This window comes from Momordica charantia (assembly GCF_013281855.1).
Source record: "Momordica charantia cultivar OHB3-1 chromosome 5 unlocalized genomic scaffold, Mcharantia_2.0 BLBB01000005.1, whole genome shotgun sequence".
NCBI classification, from domain to species: Eukaryota; Viridiplantae; Streptophyta; class Magnoliopsida; order Cucurbitales; family Cucurbitaceae; genus Momordica; species Momordica charantia.
The window spans coordinates 14,199,401-14,219,048 of record NW_028275163.1 but is presented as its reverse complement, the minus strand read 5'-3'; the positions used below and the strand labels follow the sequence as shown (position 1 = coordinate 14,219,048).

The window sequence follows — 19,648 nt, the reverse complement described above, 5'->3', positions numbered from 1 at the left end:
AAGGATTTGTCCTCAAATCAAGGTTTTCATTTCCTTCATCAAAACGAATCAAGTTAGTCCAATGATAAGCCTTAACAACTTGTTCCTTACCTTGTGAGTTGTATATTGGAGCTTGAAGATTTATGATTTTCTTCGTTGGACATGTCACTTCTTTCTTCTTGAAAATTTCTATGGCCCTTTCTTGTTTGCCTTCTTTGAGTTAACACCACTTTTTGACTTCCTTGAAGTGCAATCTTGAAGTCTTCATGTAATATCATCCTTCTTAGTCTTCTTATGTTTGGACTTGGACAAATTCTTCGTTCCTTCCAAAAGTGCTTCCAAACCCAATCACTTGGTTTGTTGAAAATGTGCTCGGATTTATTTTTCCTCCACTTGGTACTTTGCATTTGCATTCTCCAACATACAATTCTGCGTTCTCGGCCATGGAATTCTTTATGCGACTTCTTAGACAAATACTTTTCCACAATGCCTTTCACTTTAGGTTTCTTTTGTTCATGGTTACCTACACAATAAGGAAGCAAGTTAGTATCTTCAAAATCAAGATCTATTTTATACTTACCTTGTAAGACAATCTCAAGTTCATGAGAAGATTATAGGATAACTCTTCTTGGCTCATTTATAGCTTCCTTTGTTTCTTGTATTCGATCATGCTTGAATTGAAAAGTTGGAACTTCCTGCAAAAATCTTAGAAAAGTAGAAAGACTAGGATAAAATATGTGAGCTTGATACTAAGGGTCCTTATGCAACAATGCTATAAGATTTGACTTATATTGACAAATGGATTGGACAATAGAACTTTGGAAGCTTCAATTTGATATTGCCCAAGTTTCGGTCAACTTGAGCACCCTCCCGTGGAGCTCTCCGTTGGAGATTATGGTAGCCTCTTCCTCGGCCTCGCCCTCGATCTAAGCTCTGATACCAAATGATAAGAAAACAATAGCCAATTGGATCTAAGAACCCTTATGGTTATGCAAACCCCTAGATCACAAATGCTAAAACCCCCAAATCGAGATGATGTCGACCCAAGGAAGAAGTTAGAACGGATTTACCTTGATGATCAATATCAAGAGTAGAGAAAACTTGTTTCTAAACTCAAAATTCGAACCACTCCACAAATAGCTTGATCAAGACTACTTGAATGATTCTAGCATGCAAATCTAACACTTAAGAATTGCAAAGAAAAACAAGCTCTAGGCTTTTTGAAGCAAAATAGCAACTTCATTCAATCATCAAAATCTGTCTTTCAAAGGTAACAAGCTAGGCTATTTATAGCCTCCAAAACAACCCTAAAAGTAACCTAAAGGCATTTGAAAGGTTGTAACTCCCAATTACATGATGGCCTAACATCCACTAGCTAAAATGTAACTTAAAACATATAAATGAAATGTTTAAAACTGAAAATATAATAAAAAGAGGTTTAAATCCGAGAATTGAAGTCTTGATCACCCTTCAAAGTCTTTGTAACCTCCCAATTATAAATGAAGCTTCACTTGAAGTAGTTTGAAGTGTAGTTCCATTAATTGATGGATGACTTGCAATAAATGAAGCTTGATGTGCACTTAAGTTCATTTAATGCAACTTGAGTTCCTTGAATCGAACTTGGCTTTATTGAATGCAACTTGAGTTAAACTCCACTTCAACTTCAGCTCCTTTAAATGAACTTAGAGTTCATTTAATGCAACGCCTCCCTTAAGCTCTACTTGGAAGATATTGACTTGAAAAGTTCCATCTCTCTCTTGATCATCCCTAGCCGAGCTCACCAAGTATTGAACCCTTACTATCAAGCTCACATATTTTATCCTAGTCTTTCTACTTTTCTAAGATTTTTGCAGGAAGTTCCAACTTTTCAATTCAAGCATGATCGAATACAAGAAACAAAGGAAGCTATAAAGGAGCCAAGAAGAGTTATCCTATCATCTTCTCATGATCTTGAGATTGTCTTACAAGGTAAGTATAAAATATCTTCATTTTAAAGATACTAACTTGCTTCCTTATTGTGTAGGTAACCATGGACATAAGAAACCTAAGGTGAAAGGCATTGTGGAAAACTACTTATCCAAGAATTTATATAAAGAATTCCATGGTCGAGAAAGCAGAATGTTATGTTGGAGAATGCAAATGCAAAGTACCAAGTGGAGGAAAAATAAATTCGAGCACAATTTCAACAAACCAAGTGATTGGGTTTGGAAGCACTTTTGGAAGGAACGAAGAATTTGTCCAAGTCCAAACATAAGAAGACTAAGAAGGATGATATTACATGAAGACTTCAAGATTGCACTTCAAGGAAGTCAAAAAGTGGTGTTAACTCAAAGAAGGCAGACAAGAAAGGGCCATAGAAATTTTCAAGAAGAAAGAAGTGACATGTCCAACGAAGAAAATCATAAATCTTCAAGCTCCAATATACAACTCACAAGGTAAGGAACAAGTTGTTAAGGCTTATCATTGGACTAACTTGATTCGTTTTGATGAAGGAAATGAAAACCTTGATTTGAGGACAAATCCTTTTAAAGAAAGGGGGGATGATACGAATCCATTTGTGACCAATTACATATATCAAAGGAGCAATTATTACAAGAAAGGCAAGGAAGATTCAAGAGGCTTTCACACTGCACCTTCAAAAGCTTGTTAATGCACAAGAACCAACCAAGAGTTTTGATCCCGAATTTATTCATAATGTTACTTCAATGAGTCAAGAAGAGAATGGAGCAAAGATGGTACGGGAAAAGTTGTCTATTTTGAGAGATGGCACGGAGGACAAAAAAAGTGTGCAGATTCGTGAACAGGTGCCTTTGCAGATTGCACCTCTTTGGAGTTTGTGAAGTCAAAAGTTGTCAAACCATATCCAAATGTGAAGCGCCTCCTACAGCACATAGATAAGACCGTTTGAAGCATGACTACGTTTTCTGATCCTCATTTAAATGTCTAGAATGATGTGCAATCAAGTTTTAATTTGCATGTCTTATTTTCTACAATTTGCATTAAGTAGTATTTTGAAAAACTTTTGGTGTTCTTATGTTGAACGACCATTTGGCCTATTTAAAGGCTTGTAATGCTTTTGTTATGGATAACTTAAGATTAAAACATATTGAAATTCAAGAACTTTTGTTCCTTAACACTTTTGGTGTTGCTTCTTTCAAATCTTGCTTTAGGTTTGATGTTAAACCGATTCATTGGATTAGTCTCGATCAAGCTAATTCTGGAGTGAGTCGTCTTAGGATCTAGGAGTGTCTATCGTAGATTCTAAGTCCGATCTAAGAGTGATTCATCAAGCTAATTCCTTACAGCATTAGTCGTTTTTGTGAATGTTTGCAAGGATCCTAGAAGGACCTCTAGCTTTGTAAACACGAGCAACCTTGGTGCTTATCAGACAGTTACGAAGTGAATGGGTGAGTGTCAGGGCCTCGGGTATAAATGGTCGGGGGTCGATGCGAGGAGTATTTCGAAAGGAGAACTATTGGGGCCTTGGGTATAAATGGTCAAGGGCCAATAGATTGTAAGACATCGTGGCCTCGGGTATAAATGGTCGAGGATCGATGCACAGTTCAAGCCTTGGGGATAAATGGCAAGGTTGAACGCCAAGCCTCTGTAGATGAGTGTCGGGTCTTGGGGATAAACGGTAAGGGTCGATACGATTCGAGGAGTTAGACTTGGGGAACTATTAAGCCAATAGATTGAAAAGACGTCGAGGTCTCGAGTATAAATGGTCGAGGGTCGATGATAAGAAAACAATAGCCAATTGGATCTAAGAACCCTTATGGTTATGCAAACCCCTAGATCACAAATGCTAAAACCCCCAAATCGAGATGATGTCAACCCAAGGAAGAAGTTAGAACAGATTTACCTTGATGATCAATATCAAGAGTAGAGAAAACTTGTTTCTAAACTCAAGATTCGAACCACTCCACAAATAGCTTGATCAAGACTACTTGAATGATTCTAGCATGCAAATCTAACACTCAAGAATTGCAAAGAAAAACAAGCTCTAGGCTTTTTGAAGCAAAATAGCAACTTCATTCAATCATCAAAATCTGTCTTTCAAAGGAAACAAGCTACGCTATTTATAGCCTCCAAAACAACCCTAAAAGTAACCTAAAGGCATTTGAAAGGTTGTAACTCTCAATTACATGATGGCCATAACATCCACTAGCTAAAATGTAACTTAAAACATATAAATGAAATGTTTAAAACTGAAAATATAATAAAAAGATGTTTAAATTCGAGAATTGAAGTCTTGGTCACCCTTCAAAGTCTTTGTAACCTCCCAATTATAAATGAAGCTTCACTTGAAGTAGTTTGAAGTGTAGTTCCATTAATTGATGGATGACTTGCAATAAATGAAGCTTGAGATGCACTTAAGTTCATTTAATGCAACTTGAGTTCCTTGAATTGAACTTGGCTTTATTGAATGCAACTTGAGTTAAACTCCACTTCAACTTCAGCTCCTTTAAATGAACTTAGAGTTCATTTAATGCAACGACTCCCTTAAGCTCTACTTGGAAGATATTGACTTGAAAAGTTCCATCTCTCTCTTGATCATCCCTAGCCGAGCTCACCAAGTATTGAACATGAGAAAGTAAAGCTTGTTGTAGCTTCTTGGCTCTTGATCTCGTTATGGGTCCTTGAGGCATGACAATGGTGCTTCCTTGGTTCACATCATCCTCCCTCTCTTGAGAAGGATTCGTCCTCAAATCATAGCCATCACCTACATCAAAAGGACTCAAATCAGCAACATTAAAGGTTGCACTAACACCATACTCACTTGGTAAATCAATTTTATAAGCATTGGCGTTGATGTGCTCGAGAACTTGAAATGGACCATCTCCTCTAGGATTGAGCTTAGAATGTCGTTGGACGGGAAATCTCTCCCTCCGAAAGTGCACCCACACCCAATCTCCTGGGTTGAATATAAAATGCCTTCGTCCCTTATTAATTTTGTAAGCAAATTCAACAAATGGCAAACAATCCTCCCAAGATTTGATATTTTTATCAATAACAGCCCTAAGCATAGTAATCAATGTTCTATTTACTACCTCAGTTTGACCATCCGTTTGAGGGTGACATGTAGTAGAATAGACTAGCTTAGTACCTAACTTTCCCCATAAGACACGCCAAAAATGACTCAAGAATTTTACATCCCGATCACTAACAATGCTGTAAGGAATGCCATGCAATCGAACAATCTCTCTAAAGAACAAATCCGCAATGTTTTTAGCATCATCAGTTTTGTGACATGGAATAAAATGAGCCATTTTACTAAATCTATCAACAACCACAAATATACTATCTCTACCTTTCCTAGTCCTTGGTAAACCTAAGACAAAGTCCATTGATATATCCAACCAAGGAGCAATTGGAACGGGCAAAGGAGAATATAAGCCATTCGGTTTAAGTCTAGATTTAGCTTGCCTACATGAAATGCAATGCTCACAAACTTTATGAACGTCATGTCTCATCCTAGGCCAATAAAAATGTTCAGAAAGCATGTCACATGTTTTTGCTACTCCAAAATGCCCCATTAATCCTCCTCCATGAGCTTCTTTAACAAGCAATTCACGAATAGAGCAATTTGGAATGCACAACTTACCTTTCCTCAAAAGAAATCCATCAAACAAGTTGTACCCATCCAAAACAATACCATTTTCAAGAGAATCAAAAATAGAACCAAAAGAAGGATCATCATGGTACAAGGTTTTAATATGCTCAAATCCAAGTAGTTTAGCATTCAAAGTGTTAAAAAGAACATACCTTCGAGACAAAGCATCAGCAACCACATTCTCTTTACCTTGTTTATACTTAATGACATAAGGAAATGTCTCAATGAACTCCACCCACTTAGCATGACGACGATTGAGCTTATCTTGACCTCTCAAGTGTTTTAAACTTTCATGATCAGTATGGATAACAAACTCTTTAGGCCAAAGATAATGTTGCCATGTTTGTAATGCACGAACCAAAGCATAAAGTTCTTTGTCATAAGTGGGATACTTCAAAGAAGCACCATTCAACTTCTCACTAAAGAACATTAAAGGTCTTTGATTTTGCATTAAAACAGCACCTATACCTACCCCACTAGCATCACATTCAATTTCAAAAGTTAAGTCAAAATTAGGCAATGCAAGTAGTGGAGCGGAACTCAATTTTTCTATCAAAGTGGTAAAAGCACGTTCTTGGTCCTCTCCCCACACAAAAGTAACATGTTTCTTAACAAGTTCATTCAAAGGCGAAGCAATTGTACTAAAGTCTTTTATGAACCTACGATAGAAACCCGCAAGTCCATGAAAACTTCTTACCTCACTTACACTTTTAGGTGTAGGCCAATTCCTTATAGCCTTTACCTTTTCCTCATCAACCTCAACACCTTTAGATGAAACTACAAAACCAAGAAAGTTAACTTTTTCCATACAAAAGCTACATTTCTTTAAGTTTGCATACAAACACTCCTTTTTTAAAGTATTCAAAACAGAACGTACATGCTTAACATGCTCATTTAATGACTTAGAGTAAACAAGAATATCATCAAAATATACAACCACAAACTTCCCTAAGTATTCACGCAAGACATGATTCATTAACCTCATGAGTGTACTAGGTGCATTAGTCAATCCAAAAGGCATAACTAACCATTCATAAAGACCATACTTAGTTTTGAAAGCAGTTTTTCATTCATCCCCAATATGCATGCGAATTTGATGATAACCCGATTTCAAATCAATCTTAGTAAAGAGACTACATCCATGCCACTCATCAAGCATATCATCTAATCTAGGAATTGGATGCCTATACTTAATAGTTATCTTGTTTATAGCCCTACAATCAACACACATACGCCATGACCCATCTTTCTTAGGTACAAGAATAACCGGAACAGAACATGGACTCAAACTCTCGCGTACATACCCTTTGGCAAGGAGGTCATTCACTTGCCTTTGTATCTCTTCGGCCTCGCTAGGATTAGTCCTATAAGCTGGACGGTTTGGAATGGTTGCTCCCGGAATGAAGTCAATCTTGTGCTCGATCCCCCTAAGTGGTGGCAATCCACTTGGCATCTCCTCGGGAAATAATTCCTCAAATTCCTGCAAAAGGGCAACAAAAACACTAGGCAAAGAAGGGTTAAGCTCGTTAGTAAGGAAACAAGATCCTTTGTACAAAAGTACAAGAACAGTCCGTTTCGCCATTAAAACATTCCTAACCTCACTTGAACTAGCATACAAGCTCACCGTTTTGGCTTTTCTCTCATTTTTCCCACTAGGCTGATTGCTACTACCTTGCTTTTCACTCAAACTTTTTTTTTCTCTCAACTCATTTTCTTTTGTTTCTTTTTCACTTTTTGCTTTTGCATCAGCCTCTTGCCTCTTCTTTTCAAGTTTGCATTGATCAACATGCACATCTTTTGGTGACAAAGGTACAAGAGTAGTTTTTCTTCCATGATGAGTAAAAGAATAGCGATTGGCATTCCCATCATACATTACCCGACGGTCAAATTGCCAAGGTCTACCCAACAATATATCCCCGACATGCATAGGTACAACATCACACAAAACATCATCAACATATTCTCCAATAGTAAAAGAAACAAGAACTTGCTTATTCACCCTTACCTCCCCACAATCACTCAACCATTGAAGCTTATACGGTCTAGGATGTGGTTTAGTCTCTAAATTAAGTCTCTTGACCAGAATTGAACTCACAACATTGGTGCAACTACCGTTGTTGATCACCATACTACAAGGTACAGATTGAACAAGGCACCTAGTGTGAAATAAATTCTCTCTTTGGTCTAAGCTATCCTCCTTAACTTGGGTGCTTAAAGCTCTCCTAGTGACTAAGGACATATGTGTAGGGTCCTCTTCACTATACTCCTCACTATCACAATCCTCATTTTCTTTCTCTATTACCTCATCTTCCTCCTCATCGTCCGTCACCAACTCTCCCTCCCTAAGGACCATAGTTCTCCTATTAGGGCAATCTCTACTATAGTGACCAACCCCTTGACATTTCCAACACTTAATGTCTCTATTTCTTTCTTTAGTCTCATCAACCTTTTCTTTCCCCTTATAAGAAGTCTCTCCCTTATCCTTAGGTTTCTCACTTAACTCTCGGGTCTTAGACTTATATTCAGCATGCTTACTATCCCTTTTCCATGTAGAAGTACTTGAAGAAGGTTTAGTAGAATATCTTTGGGACTTTCGTTGGAGTTGCTTCTCGATCTTTATGGCAATATGCAACATCTCCTCTATGTTATAGTAAGGTTGTAGATCAACCTTATCAGCAATCTCCTTGTTTAAGCCATTCAGAAATCGTGCCATGAGATTCTCCATATCCTCTTCAAGATCAAGTCGATCCATCAACAAATCCATCTCCTTGTAATAGTCCTCCACAGACTTGCTACCTTGTCTCAACACTTGTAGCTTTTGCGCCGTGTCCCTTTGGAAATGTCTAGGAACAAACCGCCTTCTCATCAACTCCTTGAATTCATACCATGAATCGATTGGCGCCTCAAGATTTCGTCTCCTACTTGACATCAATTTGTCCCACCATGTTATTGCATAATCTTTAAATTGAGCAATACATAGTTTTACCTTCTTTTCTTCGCTAAAATTATGGCAGTCAAATACATACTGATAAGCGCCAAGGTTGCTCGTGTTTACAAAGCTAGAGGTCCTTCTAGGATCCTTGCAAACATTCACAAAAACGACTAACTTACCGAATGATTCCAACCAAGAGTAAGGTTAGAAGATGAATCACTCTTAGATCGGACTTAGAATCTACGATGGTCACTCTTAGATCCTAAGACGACTCACTCCAGAATTAGCTTGATCGAGACTAATCCAATGAATCGGTTTAACATCAAACCTACAGCAAGATTTGAAAGAAGCAACACCAAAAGTGTTAAGGAACAAAAGTTCTTGAATTTCAATATGTTTTAATCTTCCAAGTAAGGTGGTGGATTTCTATCAATATGATGAACAATTTCCAGATTCAAACCTCCAAGGAATCTAGACATGGTTTCTTCCTCTTCTTCTCGAATGTGTGCTTTTTCCATTAAAATCACCATCTCTTGATAATACTCATCAACACTTTTTGTTCCCTGCCTCAAAGCTTGCAGTTTAGTTTTCAAATCATTTTTATAATGTTTGGGAGCATACCTCATTCTCATGGCTTCTTTGAGTTTTTCCCAAGTTTCTATTTGATCCTCATCTTTCCTTCTTTTCTCGGATTTGAGATGTTGATACCATTCATTAGCATGATTAATGAATTCGGCAATGACAAGTCTCATCTTCTTATTTTCACTATATGTAGAGCAATGAAATACACGTTCTATCTTCCTTTCCCATCGCAAGTAAGCATCGGGGTCCGCCGTTCCACTAAATGGTGGAATTTTTAGTTTAACTCCGCCATCCCTATTTTCATTTAATCTTTCCAATCTTCTAGGTTGCATGACGTTGGCAAAGTTATTTCGTCCTCTTCCTCTCCCATTTCTTCTTCCTCCAACTTGTCTTTCTTGTTCAGCAAGGTCAAACGCATCATCTTCTTGTATGGCTCGTTCTTCTCTTTGTTGTTGCGCTCTCCTTTCTTGTCTATCTTCCATCATCATTTCCATCATTCCTTGAATTGCTTGAAGAATCACCATGTTAGGATCTTGCGGTACTTGTGGTACTCCATCCTGTGCCATTTTGTTAGAAACAATAATAATGATAATAAGAACCTTACCACTCTTCTCACCAAGATTTCACTCAAGGACACTCGTGTTTATCACTCAAGGGTAGGCTTTTGGTACTAGGTCAAAGATATAAGGGTTGGCTTAAATTTTGGTGCAATCTTGCTTAAAGCTTGATATAACTAATTCAATGATCAACTCTCACAAACTAAGACTACAGAAACTCAATCTTAGGATAAACAACTTGATAATTTAAACAAAACACAACATAATGAAAAGAACATTTCGTGTGCCTCGGATCTTCGAATGCTTTCTTTTTTTTTCTACGGTTTTCTTTCTTTTTGCTACTGTTTTTGTTTCTTTTTGCTACTGTTTTTTCTTTCTTTTGGTTCTGTTTTTTTTTTCCTTTTTTTTTCTTTTGCTTCTAATTTTTTTTTGCTAATGATCCGAGAGCAAAATACAAGAATTTCAAGACAAGTTATGTCTTGTTACACTTTGTAAGAAACTACTTTCGAAAAAGGAAAATAACAGAAAAATAAAATTAAATAAAGTAAAGATATTTCACCTCTAGAACCGGCCAAAGGATGTCGACCAATGCTCTGATACCAAATGATAAGCGCCAAGGTTGCTCGTGTTTACAAAGCTAGAGGTCCTTCTAGGATCCTTGCAAACATTCACAAAAACGACTAACTTACCGAATGATTCCAACCAAGAGTAAGGTTAGAAGATGAATCACTCTTAGATCGGACTTAGAATCTACGATGGTCACTCCTAGATCCTAAGACAACTCACTCCAGAATTAGCTTGATCGAGACTAATCCAATGAATCGGTTTAACATCAAACCTAAAGCAAGATTTGAAAGAAGCAACACCAAAAGTGTTAAGGAACAAAAGTTCTTGAATTTCAATATGTTTTAATCTTAAGTTATCCATAACAAGAGCATTACAAGCCTTTAAATAGGTCAAATGGTCGTTCAACATAAGAACACCAAAAGTTTTTCAAAATACTACTTAATGCAAATTGTAGAAAATAAGACATGCAAATTAAAACTTGATTGCACATCATTCTAGACACTTAAATGCGGATCAGAAAACGTAGTCATGCTTCAAATGGTCTTATCTATGTGCTGTAGGAGGCGCTTCACATTTGGATATGGTTTGACAACTTTTGACTTCACAAACTCCAAAGAGGTGCAATCTGCAAAGGCACCTGTTCACGAATCTGCACACTTTTTTGTTCTCCGTGCCATCTCTCAAAATAGACAACTTTTCCCGTGCCATCTTTGCTCCATTCTCTTCTTGACTCATTGAAGTAACATTATGAATAAATTCGGGCTCAAAACTCTTTGTTGGTTCTTGTGCATTAACAAGCTTTTGAAGGTGCAGTGTGAAAGCCTCTTGAATCTTCCTTGCCTTTCTTGTAATAATTGCTCCTTTGATATATGTAATTGGTCACAAATGGATTCGTATCATCCCCCCTTTCTTTAAAAGGATTTGTCCTCAAATCAAGGTTTTCATTTCCTTCATCAAAACGAATCAAGTTAGTCCAATGATAAGCCTTAACAACTTGTTCCTTACCTTGTGAGTTGTATATTGGAGCTTGAAGATTTATGATTTTCTTCGTTGGACATGTCACTTCTTTCTTCTTGAAAATTTCTATGGCCCTTTCTTGTTTGCCTTCTTTGAGTTAACACCACTTTTTGACTTCCTTGAAGTGCAATCTTGAAGTCTTCATGTAATATCATCCTTCTTAGTCTTCTTATGTTTGGACTTGGACAAATTCTTCGTTCCTTCCAAAAGTGCTTCCAAACCCAATCACTTGGTTTGTTGAAAATGTGCTCGGATTTATTTTTCCTCCACTTGGTACTTTGCATTTGCATTCTCCAACATACAATTCTGCGTTCTCGGCCATGGAATTCTTTATGCGACTTCTTAGACAAATACTTTTCCACAATGCCTTTCACTTTAGGTTTCTTTTGTTCATGGTTACCTACACAATAAGGAAGCAAGTTAGTATCTTCAAAATCAAGATCTATTTTATACTTACCTTGTAAGACAATCTCAAGATCATGAGAAGATTATAGGATAACTCTTCTTGGCTCATTTATAGCTTCCTTTGTTTCTTGTATTCGATCATGCTTGAATTGAAAAGTTGGAACTTCCTGCAAAAATCTTAGAAAAGTAGAAAGACTAGGATAAAATATGTGAGCTTGATACTAAGGGTCCTTATGCAACAATGCTATAAGATTTGACTTATATTGACAAATGGATTGGACAATAGAACTTTGGAAGCTTCAATTTGATATTGCCCAAGTTTCGGTCAACTTGAGCACCCTCCCGTGGAGCTCTCCGTTGGAGATTATGGTAGCCTCTTCCTCGGCCTCGCCCTCGATCTAAGCTCTGATACCAAATGATAAGAAAACAATAGCCAATTGGATCTAAGAACCCTTATGGTTATGCAAACCCCTAGATCACAAATGCTAAAACCCCAAATCGAGATGATGTCGACCCAAGGAAGAAGTTAGAACGGATTTACCTTGATGATCAATATCAAGAGTAGAGAAAACTTGTTTCTAAACTCAAAATTCGAACCACTCCACAAATAGCTTGATCAAGACTACTTGAATGATTCTAGCATGCAAATCTAACACTTAAGAATTGCAAAGAAAAACAAGCTCTAGGCTTTTTGAAGCAAAATAGCAACTTCATTCAATCATCAAAATCTGTCTTTCAAAGGTAACAAGCTAGGCTATTTATAGCCTCCAAAACAACCCTAAAAGTAACCTAAAGGCATTTGAAAGGTTGTAACTCCCAATTACATGATGGCCTAACATCCACTAGCTAAAATGTAACTTAAAACATATAAATGAAATGTTTAAAACTGAAAATATAATAAAAAGAGGTTTAAATCCGAGAATTGAAGTCTTGATCACCCTTCAAAGTCTTTGTAACCTCCCAATTATAAATGAAGCTTCACTTGAAGTAGTTTGAAGTGTAGTTCCATTAATTGATGGATGACTTGCAATAAATGAAGCTTGAGGTGCACTTAAGTTCATTTAATGCAACTTGAGTTCCTTGAATCGAACTTGGCTTTATTGAATGCAACTTGAGTTAAACTCCACTTCAACTTCAGCTCCTTTAAATGAACTTAGAGTTCATTTAATGCAACGCCTCCCTTAAGCTCTACTTGGAAGATATTGACTTGAAAAGTTCCATCTCTCTCTTGATCATCCCTAGCCGAGCTCACCAAGTATTGAACATGAGAAAGTAAAGCTTGTTGTAGCTTCTTGGCTCTTGATCTCGTTATGGGTCCTTGAGGCATGACAATGGTGCTTCCTTGGTTCACATCAGTCGATGCACTAGTGTCGGGGCTCTGGGTATAAATGGTCAAGGGCCGACACTACCAACAGAACAGTCTTGGAAACCTTGGATGGATGAGATGAACTTAGAGTTGTCTGAAGCGCTAGGGCGCCATGTGAACTGTAGTTGATTTGTTTACGATTGTGGTTAGCATCGGGTTATATAGAACACATTTATGATTGAATGTATGATGTCATTGTGGAGCATGTCTATAGTTGTTCGCATACTGTAATGATAGAGCATGACGATGTATGTTTCCCTTATGTTTTGAGCATGACGATGTATGTTTTCTTTATGGTTTTTGAGCGTGATGTGTGTGTGTGCTTGATGAGGGCTACTTACAGAGTATATTTTATATACTCACCCCCCTCTTCTACAATGATTGTTTCAGGTGAAGGACTCGAGGGTGCCCTTGTTGATGGGACGGGGGAGACCTGACAAATGAGGACTATAGGCTGCTTAGTTTTTCTTATTTAGTCTAATTCTTTTGTTAGGGCCTTATGTTGTGGCCAATAAACGGATTATGTACCTTTGACTAATTGGGAGATTTTTCCTTGTTGTTAGTTATGCCTCGGGTTAGGTGCCTATTTGAGCTTTATCCCATTTGCTTAGAATCATTTAGATTGAATAATAAACTTGCCTCGTGAAGTAGTTCACGAACGTTGTTGCATTTTTTGAGATTGGTTTATCGTTAATTTGATGAGGTTTGTAGCTTGATTTTATAAGTTTATGTTCAAAGGAAGTTGGCAAGTTGTAATCGGGGCTAAAACTGATTAGTTGGGTAGTTCATGTGACCTAGAGGTGCGCGAGATTTCTGGGTGGTTACATTAAGGGAGTAGATGAGTGCTCTCTTAAATACTGACTCCGGGACTTGAACAAGGGGCCCCACCCTCTCATTGGCCCAAGAGGAACTTCCGGTTATTGGTCGGACCATAACCGGGTTGTTCATTAGAGGAGCAGTGGTATTTAAGGAGAAAGATGTAACTCAGGGGTTAAACGGTAGTTTGATCCAACTTGAGTTACGAGCACTCGTGAAGGATTGACTCGTCATTAATGGTCGTATATCCATGGACACGAAAACATTCTACAGTGAGAAGAGTGCAACTGCGGGTCTTTAGTGGAGTGACCCGTAATTAACGAATGTTGATTAACTCAGTCAATGAGTTTGACCGATTAATCTCGTATTGATAGAGCTTCGGATCTGTAGGTCCATTAGGTCCTCTTGCTAGCTCATAACGGGTAAAACGAGGATCAAGTTTTTGGAAGAATTTGAAATATTCAAATTTCTTAAGGGATTATATGTATATTGGTACATTATAATATATAGTTAATTTAAATTAAAACTATATATTATGAGAGAAATTATTTGAATGAGATTCAAATAAAATTAATATGAATATGATTCATATTAAAACTATAGGTTAAAAATTAATGCACATAAGATGTACATTAAATCTATAGGTTATACAAGAGAGAATATGGTTTAATTAAATACGAGATATTTAATTAAATGTTAAATAATTAATTGTTAATTATTTAATATTACATTTAATTAATTAATTATTAATTTGATTAATAATTATTTAATATATTAATTATATTAATATTAATTAATTAATATTAATTATTAACTCCCTTGCATTATTGTAGGGGAGTGGGGAGTTAAGTGACGTGGGGTAACTCCCCACATCACTGTTTTTTCTGGGAAATATTTATAGAAACGTTCTACAAAAACAGAACAACAGAATAGAAAAAAAAGAGAACTCCCATCTCTCTCAAGCTCTCTCTATACTCCCTCTCATTCCAAACGAGGTTCTCCCACAAGCACGGTTCTCGAAACCCAAGAGGATAGCAAGGAAGATTTTTGGGTGGTGTTCGTTGGGAAAAAGTTGAAGAAACGTTCTTCAAAGGTAATGGTTTCCCTCTGTATTTTCATCTTGCACATTTGGATTTTGTTTCCCAAATTTCACGAACAACGGTACACTTCCGCTCCGGGATTCACATCCCTTCAGTCAATCTGTCTGTCCTCCCCTCTTTGCCGCTTCTGTGTCTTTTTCCTTATGTACCAAGTCTTTAATTTAGGGCACTCGCGAAACCTTATGCATATACTGTACGGACGTTGTACGGACGCGGTAATAAAAAGGTTGCTTAATCGAGTTACTGATGTAGCCTTCACTTTGTAGCCTCCAAAGCACTTGCATGCTCTTAATTTCAACATTTCCTATCTCAGCTTTTGCAACACTGCGTTAACTTGCTAGCGCCTCAACTGCTCCGAATGCACCATGCTCTTTCCTATATCAAACATCCATAGTTTAGCATTCACTCGAGAATTTGGATGAATCTATACCTAACCATGCATTCAAGGTTCTTTCAGGAAATTCTCACATTCTTACAGCTTAATTAACTTTAATCTCACATTTACACACGCAAATGCCCTTAGTTTGGCTCATAAACCACTCTCTATTTTAGAGTTATCATGGCCCTACTAGGGACGCCTCGAAGTGCACGCAACATAATGACAAAAGGTATTCAAAGACGGTGACGATTGTGGGAACGGAGCCCAAGGACGATCCTTTGCCTCCCCATATACGGTAATAAGTACACTGGTACGTACGAAATCAATGTGGAGCACCATGCTACCGCAAGCCTGACGGAACACCTCTAACTTCCAAGGCTGCCCCCGAGTTCGGATAACCCACGTGGCACCACTCAGCTGCAAGCAAGCCTCTGGAGAACTGATGTTCCAAGGCATTTTCTCAAGTGTAGCAGAAGAATAGGGCTCCCACTCGGACGCATTCATGCTTTTCCAAGAACCGTCTAAGTTCCACAACTGAGCCTGAGTCCTGATAGCCCACGTGGCACCACTCGGCTGCAAGCAGGCCTCTAGAAAATTGATGTTCTAAGGCAGTTTCCCAAGTGGAGCAATCGAATAGGGCTCCTACTCGGATTCATTCCTGCCATTCCAGGAATACTATAAGTTCCACGGCTAGCTCCTAATTCGAATAGCCCACGTGGCACCACCCGGCCGCCAGCAGGCCTCTAGAAAATTGATGTTCCAAGGCAGTTCTCAAGTGGAGCAGTCGAATAGGGCTCCCACTGGGATGAATTCCTGCCTTTCCAGGAACACTTTAGGTTCCAAGGCTCCTCCCGAGTTCGGATAGCCCACTTGGCACCACTCGACCGTGAGTAGGCCTATGGAGAACTAATGTTCAAAGGCATTTTCCCGAGTGGAGTCGTCGAATAAGGCTCCCACTCTGACATATTTGCAACCATTCAGCAAACACACTGTGTAAGTCTCCAAGAAGAAACAGTGACTTCCCTTCCAAGGAGGGTAGGAAAATCACTTGAGGGAAGGGACCATTGGAGACATCGCAAGATAGTAGTGATATCAAATAAAGTTGGTCTTATATTTCATAGCAAAAACAAGTAGAGATTAAAAGTAACAGACATAAGGCCCCACACACAAAAGGAAAATATAAATAGTAGAAGAAAGCGAAAGACAACAATCCTAGTAGGGTGAAGAAGGAGAAGGAGCCACAAATAGAAGAGTCACTGCATCCAAAGCCTCAAGGTAGTTGTACCCCTGAGAAAGAAGGTGCTGGATATGTTCCTCATACTCACAACTATCAGGCATCAGCCAGAAGCACTCGAAGGCATCAAGAACGCGTCCTCATTCTTCAGGACATCGATCTTGCAAGCGAACCTGGGCAAAGTCGAGCCCTGTACGTTGAAGCTCTTGCTTGAAAGCCCGGAAGCCCTCCGTCCCATGAAAGTGAGATTCTAGAAGCTCCATGTCGTGAAAGATGACCTTAGTTTCAGTTAGAGCAACTTCGAGGCTAAAAACCTTGTCGGATTCTTGGTGTAGGGAATCCATACTGTCTTTTCAGCCTCTTTGCTCAAAGACAAATCGGCCGCCACTAGTGCTTACCCCTCTTCGGCTTTAAGCAATTTATCCTCATTTTCATTAAGACGCTCCTCCAAGTTTGAGATCCGACTATCCCGAGAGGTCGCCTCCACTCGTTCCATCTAAAGGTCCTCTTTGGCCTTCATACGTGCTACTTCAGCCTTCTAAGCATGAGACTCTGCCTCAATCGCTTCAGCCATGCGAGATCGGACATCCTCCTCCAACTCACCAATGTGGGCCTCAACAGAAGCTACTCGGCGTTGGACGTGGTCTAACTCAATACACTAGCCAGTAGCTCTCTGCTCTGCCCAGGATGCATCCTCTTGGGCAATGCGTTTCTCCGCCTGAAGTTGTTCGGCCTCAACGTGAGTAAGGGTGGATCAGTCAGCTGCACTCAGCAAAGCTTGGAGGCACTGTACCTCTGCTTGATGCTCCTACTCCCAAACCCCCCTAGTCGCCAGCTCATCCCACAGGGCTAGGGATAGGGCATGAAAACGACCGGCTAACTGGCCGAAGTAACCTATAGAGGGCATTAGGTTGGAACATGAATAATTATAAAAAAAAAAGGAAGATAAGAATGTCTCACTTCAACTACGTCAAAAGCCCCATCTCGGCACTCCTACACGACATGGAAAGGTCGAGGAACGAGCCCATGGTCGAAGCAGCGTTAAGCCATCTCCTGGTCGGATACTCGGATATCACCCACGAGCAGATAAGGGTTCAGAAAGGTCGTCTCCTTCGAGGCATTGAAGCAAGACTACGTGACATCCTTCTCGCGTAGACGAGAAGGAACCACCGATCTGATGGATGTGAATCCTGGAGCGGAAGCGGATCTTTGTTCATTAATTTTGAGAAACAAAATCAAAGGTTCAAAGATGAAATACAGGGGAAAAGTTGTTTACATTTGAAGAACTTTTCTTCAATGGATTAACCAACGAACACCACCAAATGGTCTTCCGTGCTATCCTCTGGGTACCGAGATCATACTTGTGGGAGCAATCGGCTTGGAACTTAAGGGAGAATTGAGAGAGAGAGCTTTATTGAGAGAGTATCCTTGCTCTTACAGGGGAATAACCTCTGTACAGAACTATTATGTACAGTTTAAGCAAATGTGACGTGGGGTAACTCCCCCGTCACAACTTCCCACTATCCTACAATTTTACAGGGGAGTTTTTAATTAATAATTAATATAATAATTATTAATTAATTAATTAATTATTAATAAAATAAATTTAATTATTATTTATCAATCTAATTAATAATTAATTAAATCTAATATTAATTAAATAAATAATTAAAAATTAATTATTTAAAATTTAATTAAATATCACATATTTAATTAAACCCATATATTTGAATCTTATTCAAATGCATCTCTCGTATAACCTGTAGTCGTAATGTACATCTTATGCATATTATTTTTAACCTATAGCTTTAATATGAATCCTATTCATATTAATTTTTATTTGAATGAGATTCAAATAATATCTCTCATAATATATAGTTTTAATTTAGAATTAACTATATATTATAATGTATCAATATACATATATTCCCTTGAACAATTTGAACAGTTCAAATTCTTCCAAAAACTTTGATTTGAATATATATGAATCTCCTACATATTCAAATCAAACTTGATCCTCGTTTTATCTGTTATGAGCTAGCAAGGGAACCTAATGGACCTACAGATCAGAAGCTCCAACGATACGAGATTAATCAATCAAACTCATTAACCGAGTTAATCAACATTCGTTAATTGCAGGTCACTCTACTAAAGACCGTAGATGTACTCTTCTCACTACATAAAGTTTTCTTGTCCACGGATATACGACCATTAATGACAAGTCAATCCTTCATGAATGTTCGTAATCACAGATGGGTCAAATTATCGTTTTACCCATGTGTTACATCTTGCTCGTTAAGTACCACTGCTCCTCTAATGAACAACTCAGTTATGGTCCGACCAATAACCAGAAGTTCTTCTCGGGCCAGTGAGAGGGTGGGGCCCCTTGTTCAAGTCTCGGAGTAAGCATTTAAGAGAACACTCATTTACTCCCTCAGGTCGGGGAGGAGTGAATTTCATCTTGTGAAGTTATGTTCTCAAGTCCCCACGCGGTCTCGTCCCGAAGATGGTAGGAATATTGAGTCGACAACTCGGGCCACTCTCACCCATACAGATCAAAGGTCGAGCCCTCACGGGCAGGAGTCCATAACTCACTTAGGATTAAGAATGAGTTGTCTGGTCATCCTATGAAATAGCAATCTGTTAGTCAACGGCGTTACATCTAAAGATTAGCTATTTCGCAGTCTGGTCATATACAAACTCATTGTATAGGCTACCCCCACTCGTATGTCTCCACACGAACGACATGGATCGAGTCGTCTGTAACATTTACAAAGTGAGTCGTATCCATAGTGTTTCCAGGAAAAGTTATCCAGCCTTATCCATATACTCCCTTTAGGTTATTCTCGGGACATTGTCCACTTATATATCAGGGGTATATCAAATATATACCTCGTATATCAGCGGTATATCAAATATATACCCAGTATATATACTACCTTGGTTACATGATAATAACCTTGGATGTTTACTTTATTGGATTTCAGAGAATGCAATGCTATGAATTCAACAACAAATTTATTGAATAAAAATTTATTGAATATACATTTATTTCTACATAAATACAAACTACGAGTTTAGGGCAACACACCCAACACGA

General features: G+C 38.3%; 1 protein-coding gene across 1 annotated transcript; it reads right to left on the bottom strand.

Moving 5' to 3' along the window:
* Positions 1-4,223: 4,223 nt before the first annotated feature.
* Positions 4,224-16,892, bottom strand: LOC148211388 (uncharacterized). The gene is made up of 9 exons (XM_088124400.1): positions 16,722-16,892; positions 15,633-15,917; positions 11,940-12,058; positions 7,896-8,604; positions 7,470-7,859; positions 6,821-7,073; positions 5,743-6,391; positions 4,760-5,607; positions 4,224-4,702 (listed from the first exon to the last, which is right to left on the bottom strand). The coding sequence occupies exons 1-9, from the start codon at positions 16,890-16,892 to the stop codon at positions 4,455-4,457; spliced, it is 3,672 nt and encodes a 1,223-aa protein (XP_087980526.1). The 3' UTR covers positions 4,224-4,454.
* Between the last annotated feature and the right edge of the window lie 2,756 nt (positions 16,893-19,648).

Coding starts and splice junctions, on each gene's coding strand:
- LOC148211388 (XM_088124400.1), bottom strand. CDS start 16,892: ATGGATTCCCTACACCAAGAATCCGACAAGGTTTTTAGCCTCGAAGTT. Junction 12,059..15,632: donor TGGTGCTCCACATTGATTTC/GTACGTACCAGT, acceptor ATTTGGTATCAG/AGCTTAGATCGAGGGCGAGG. Junction 6,392..6,820: donor AGATGGGTCATGGCGTATGT/GTGTTGATTGTA, acceptor GTATGGAAAAAG/TTAACTTTCTTGGTTTTGTA.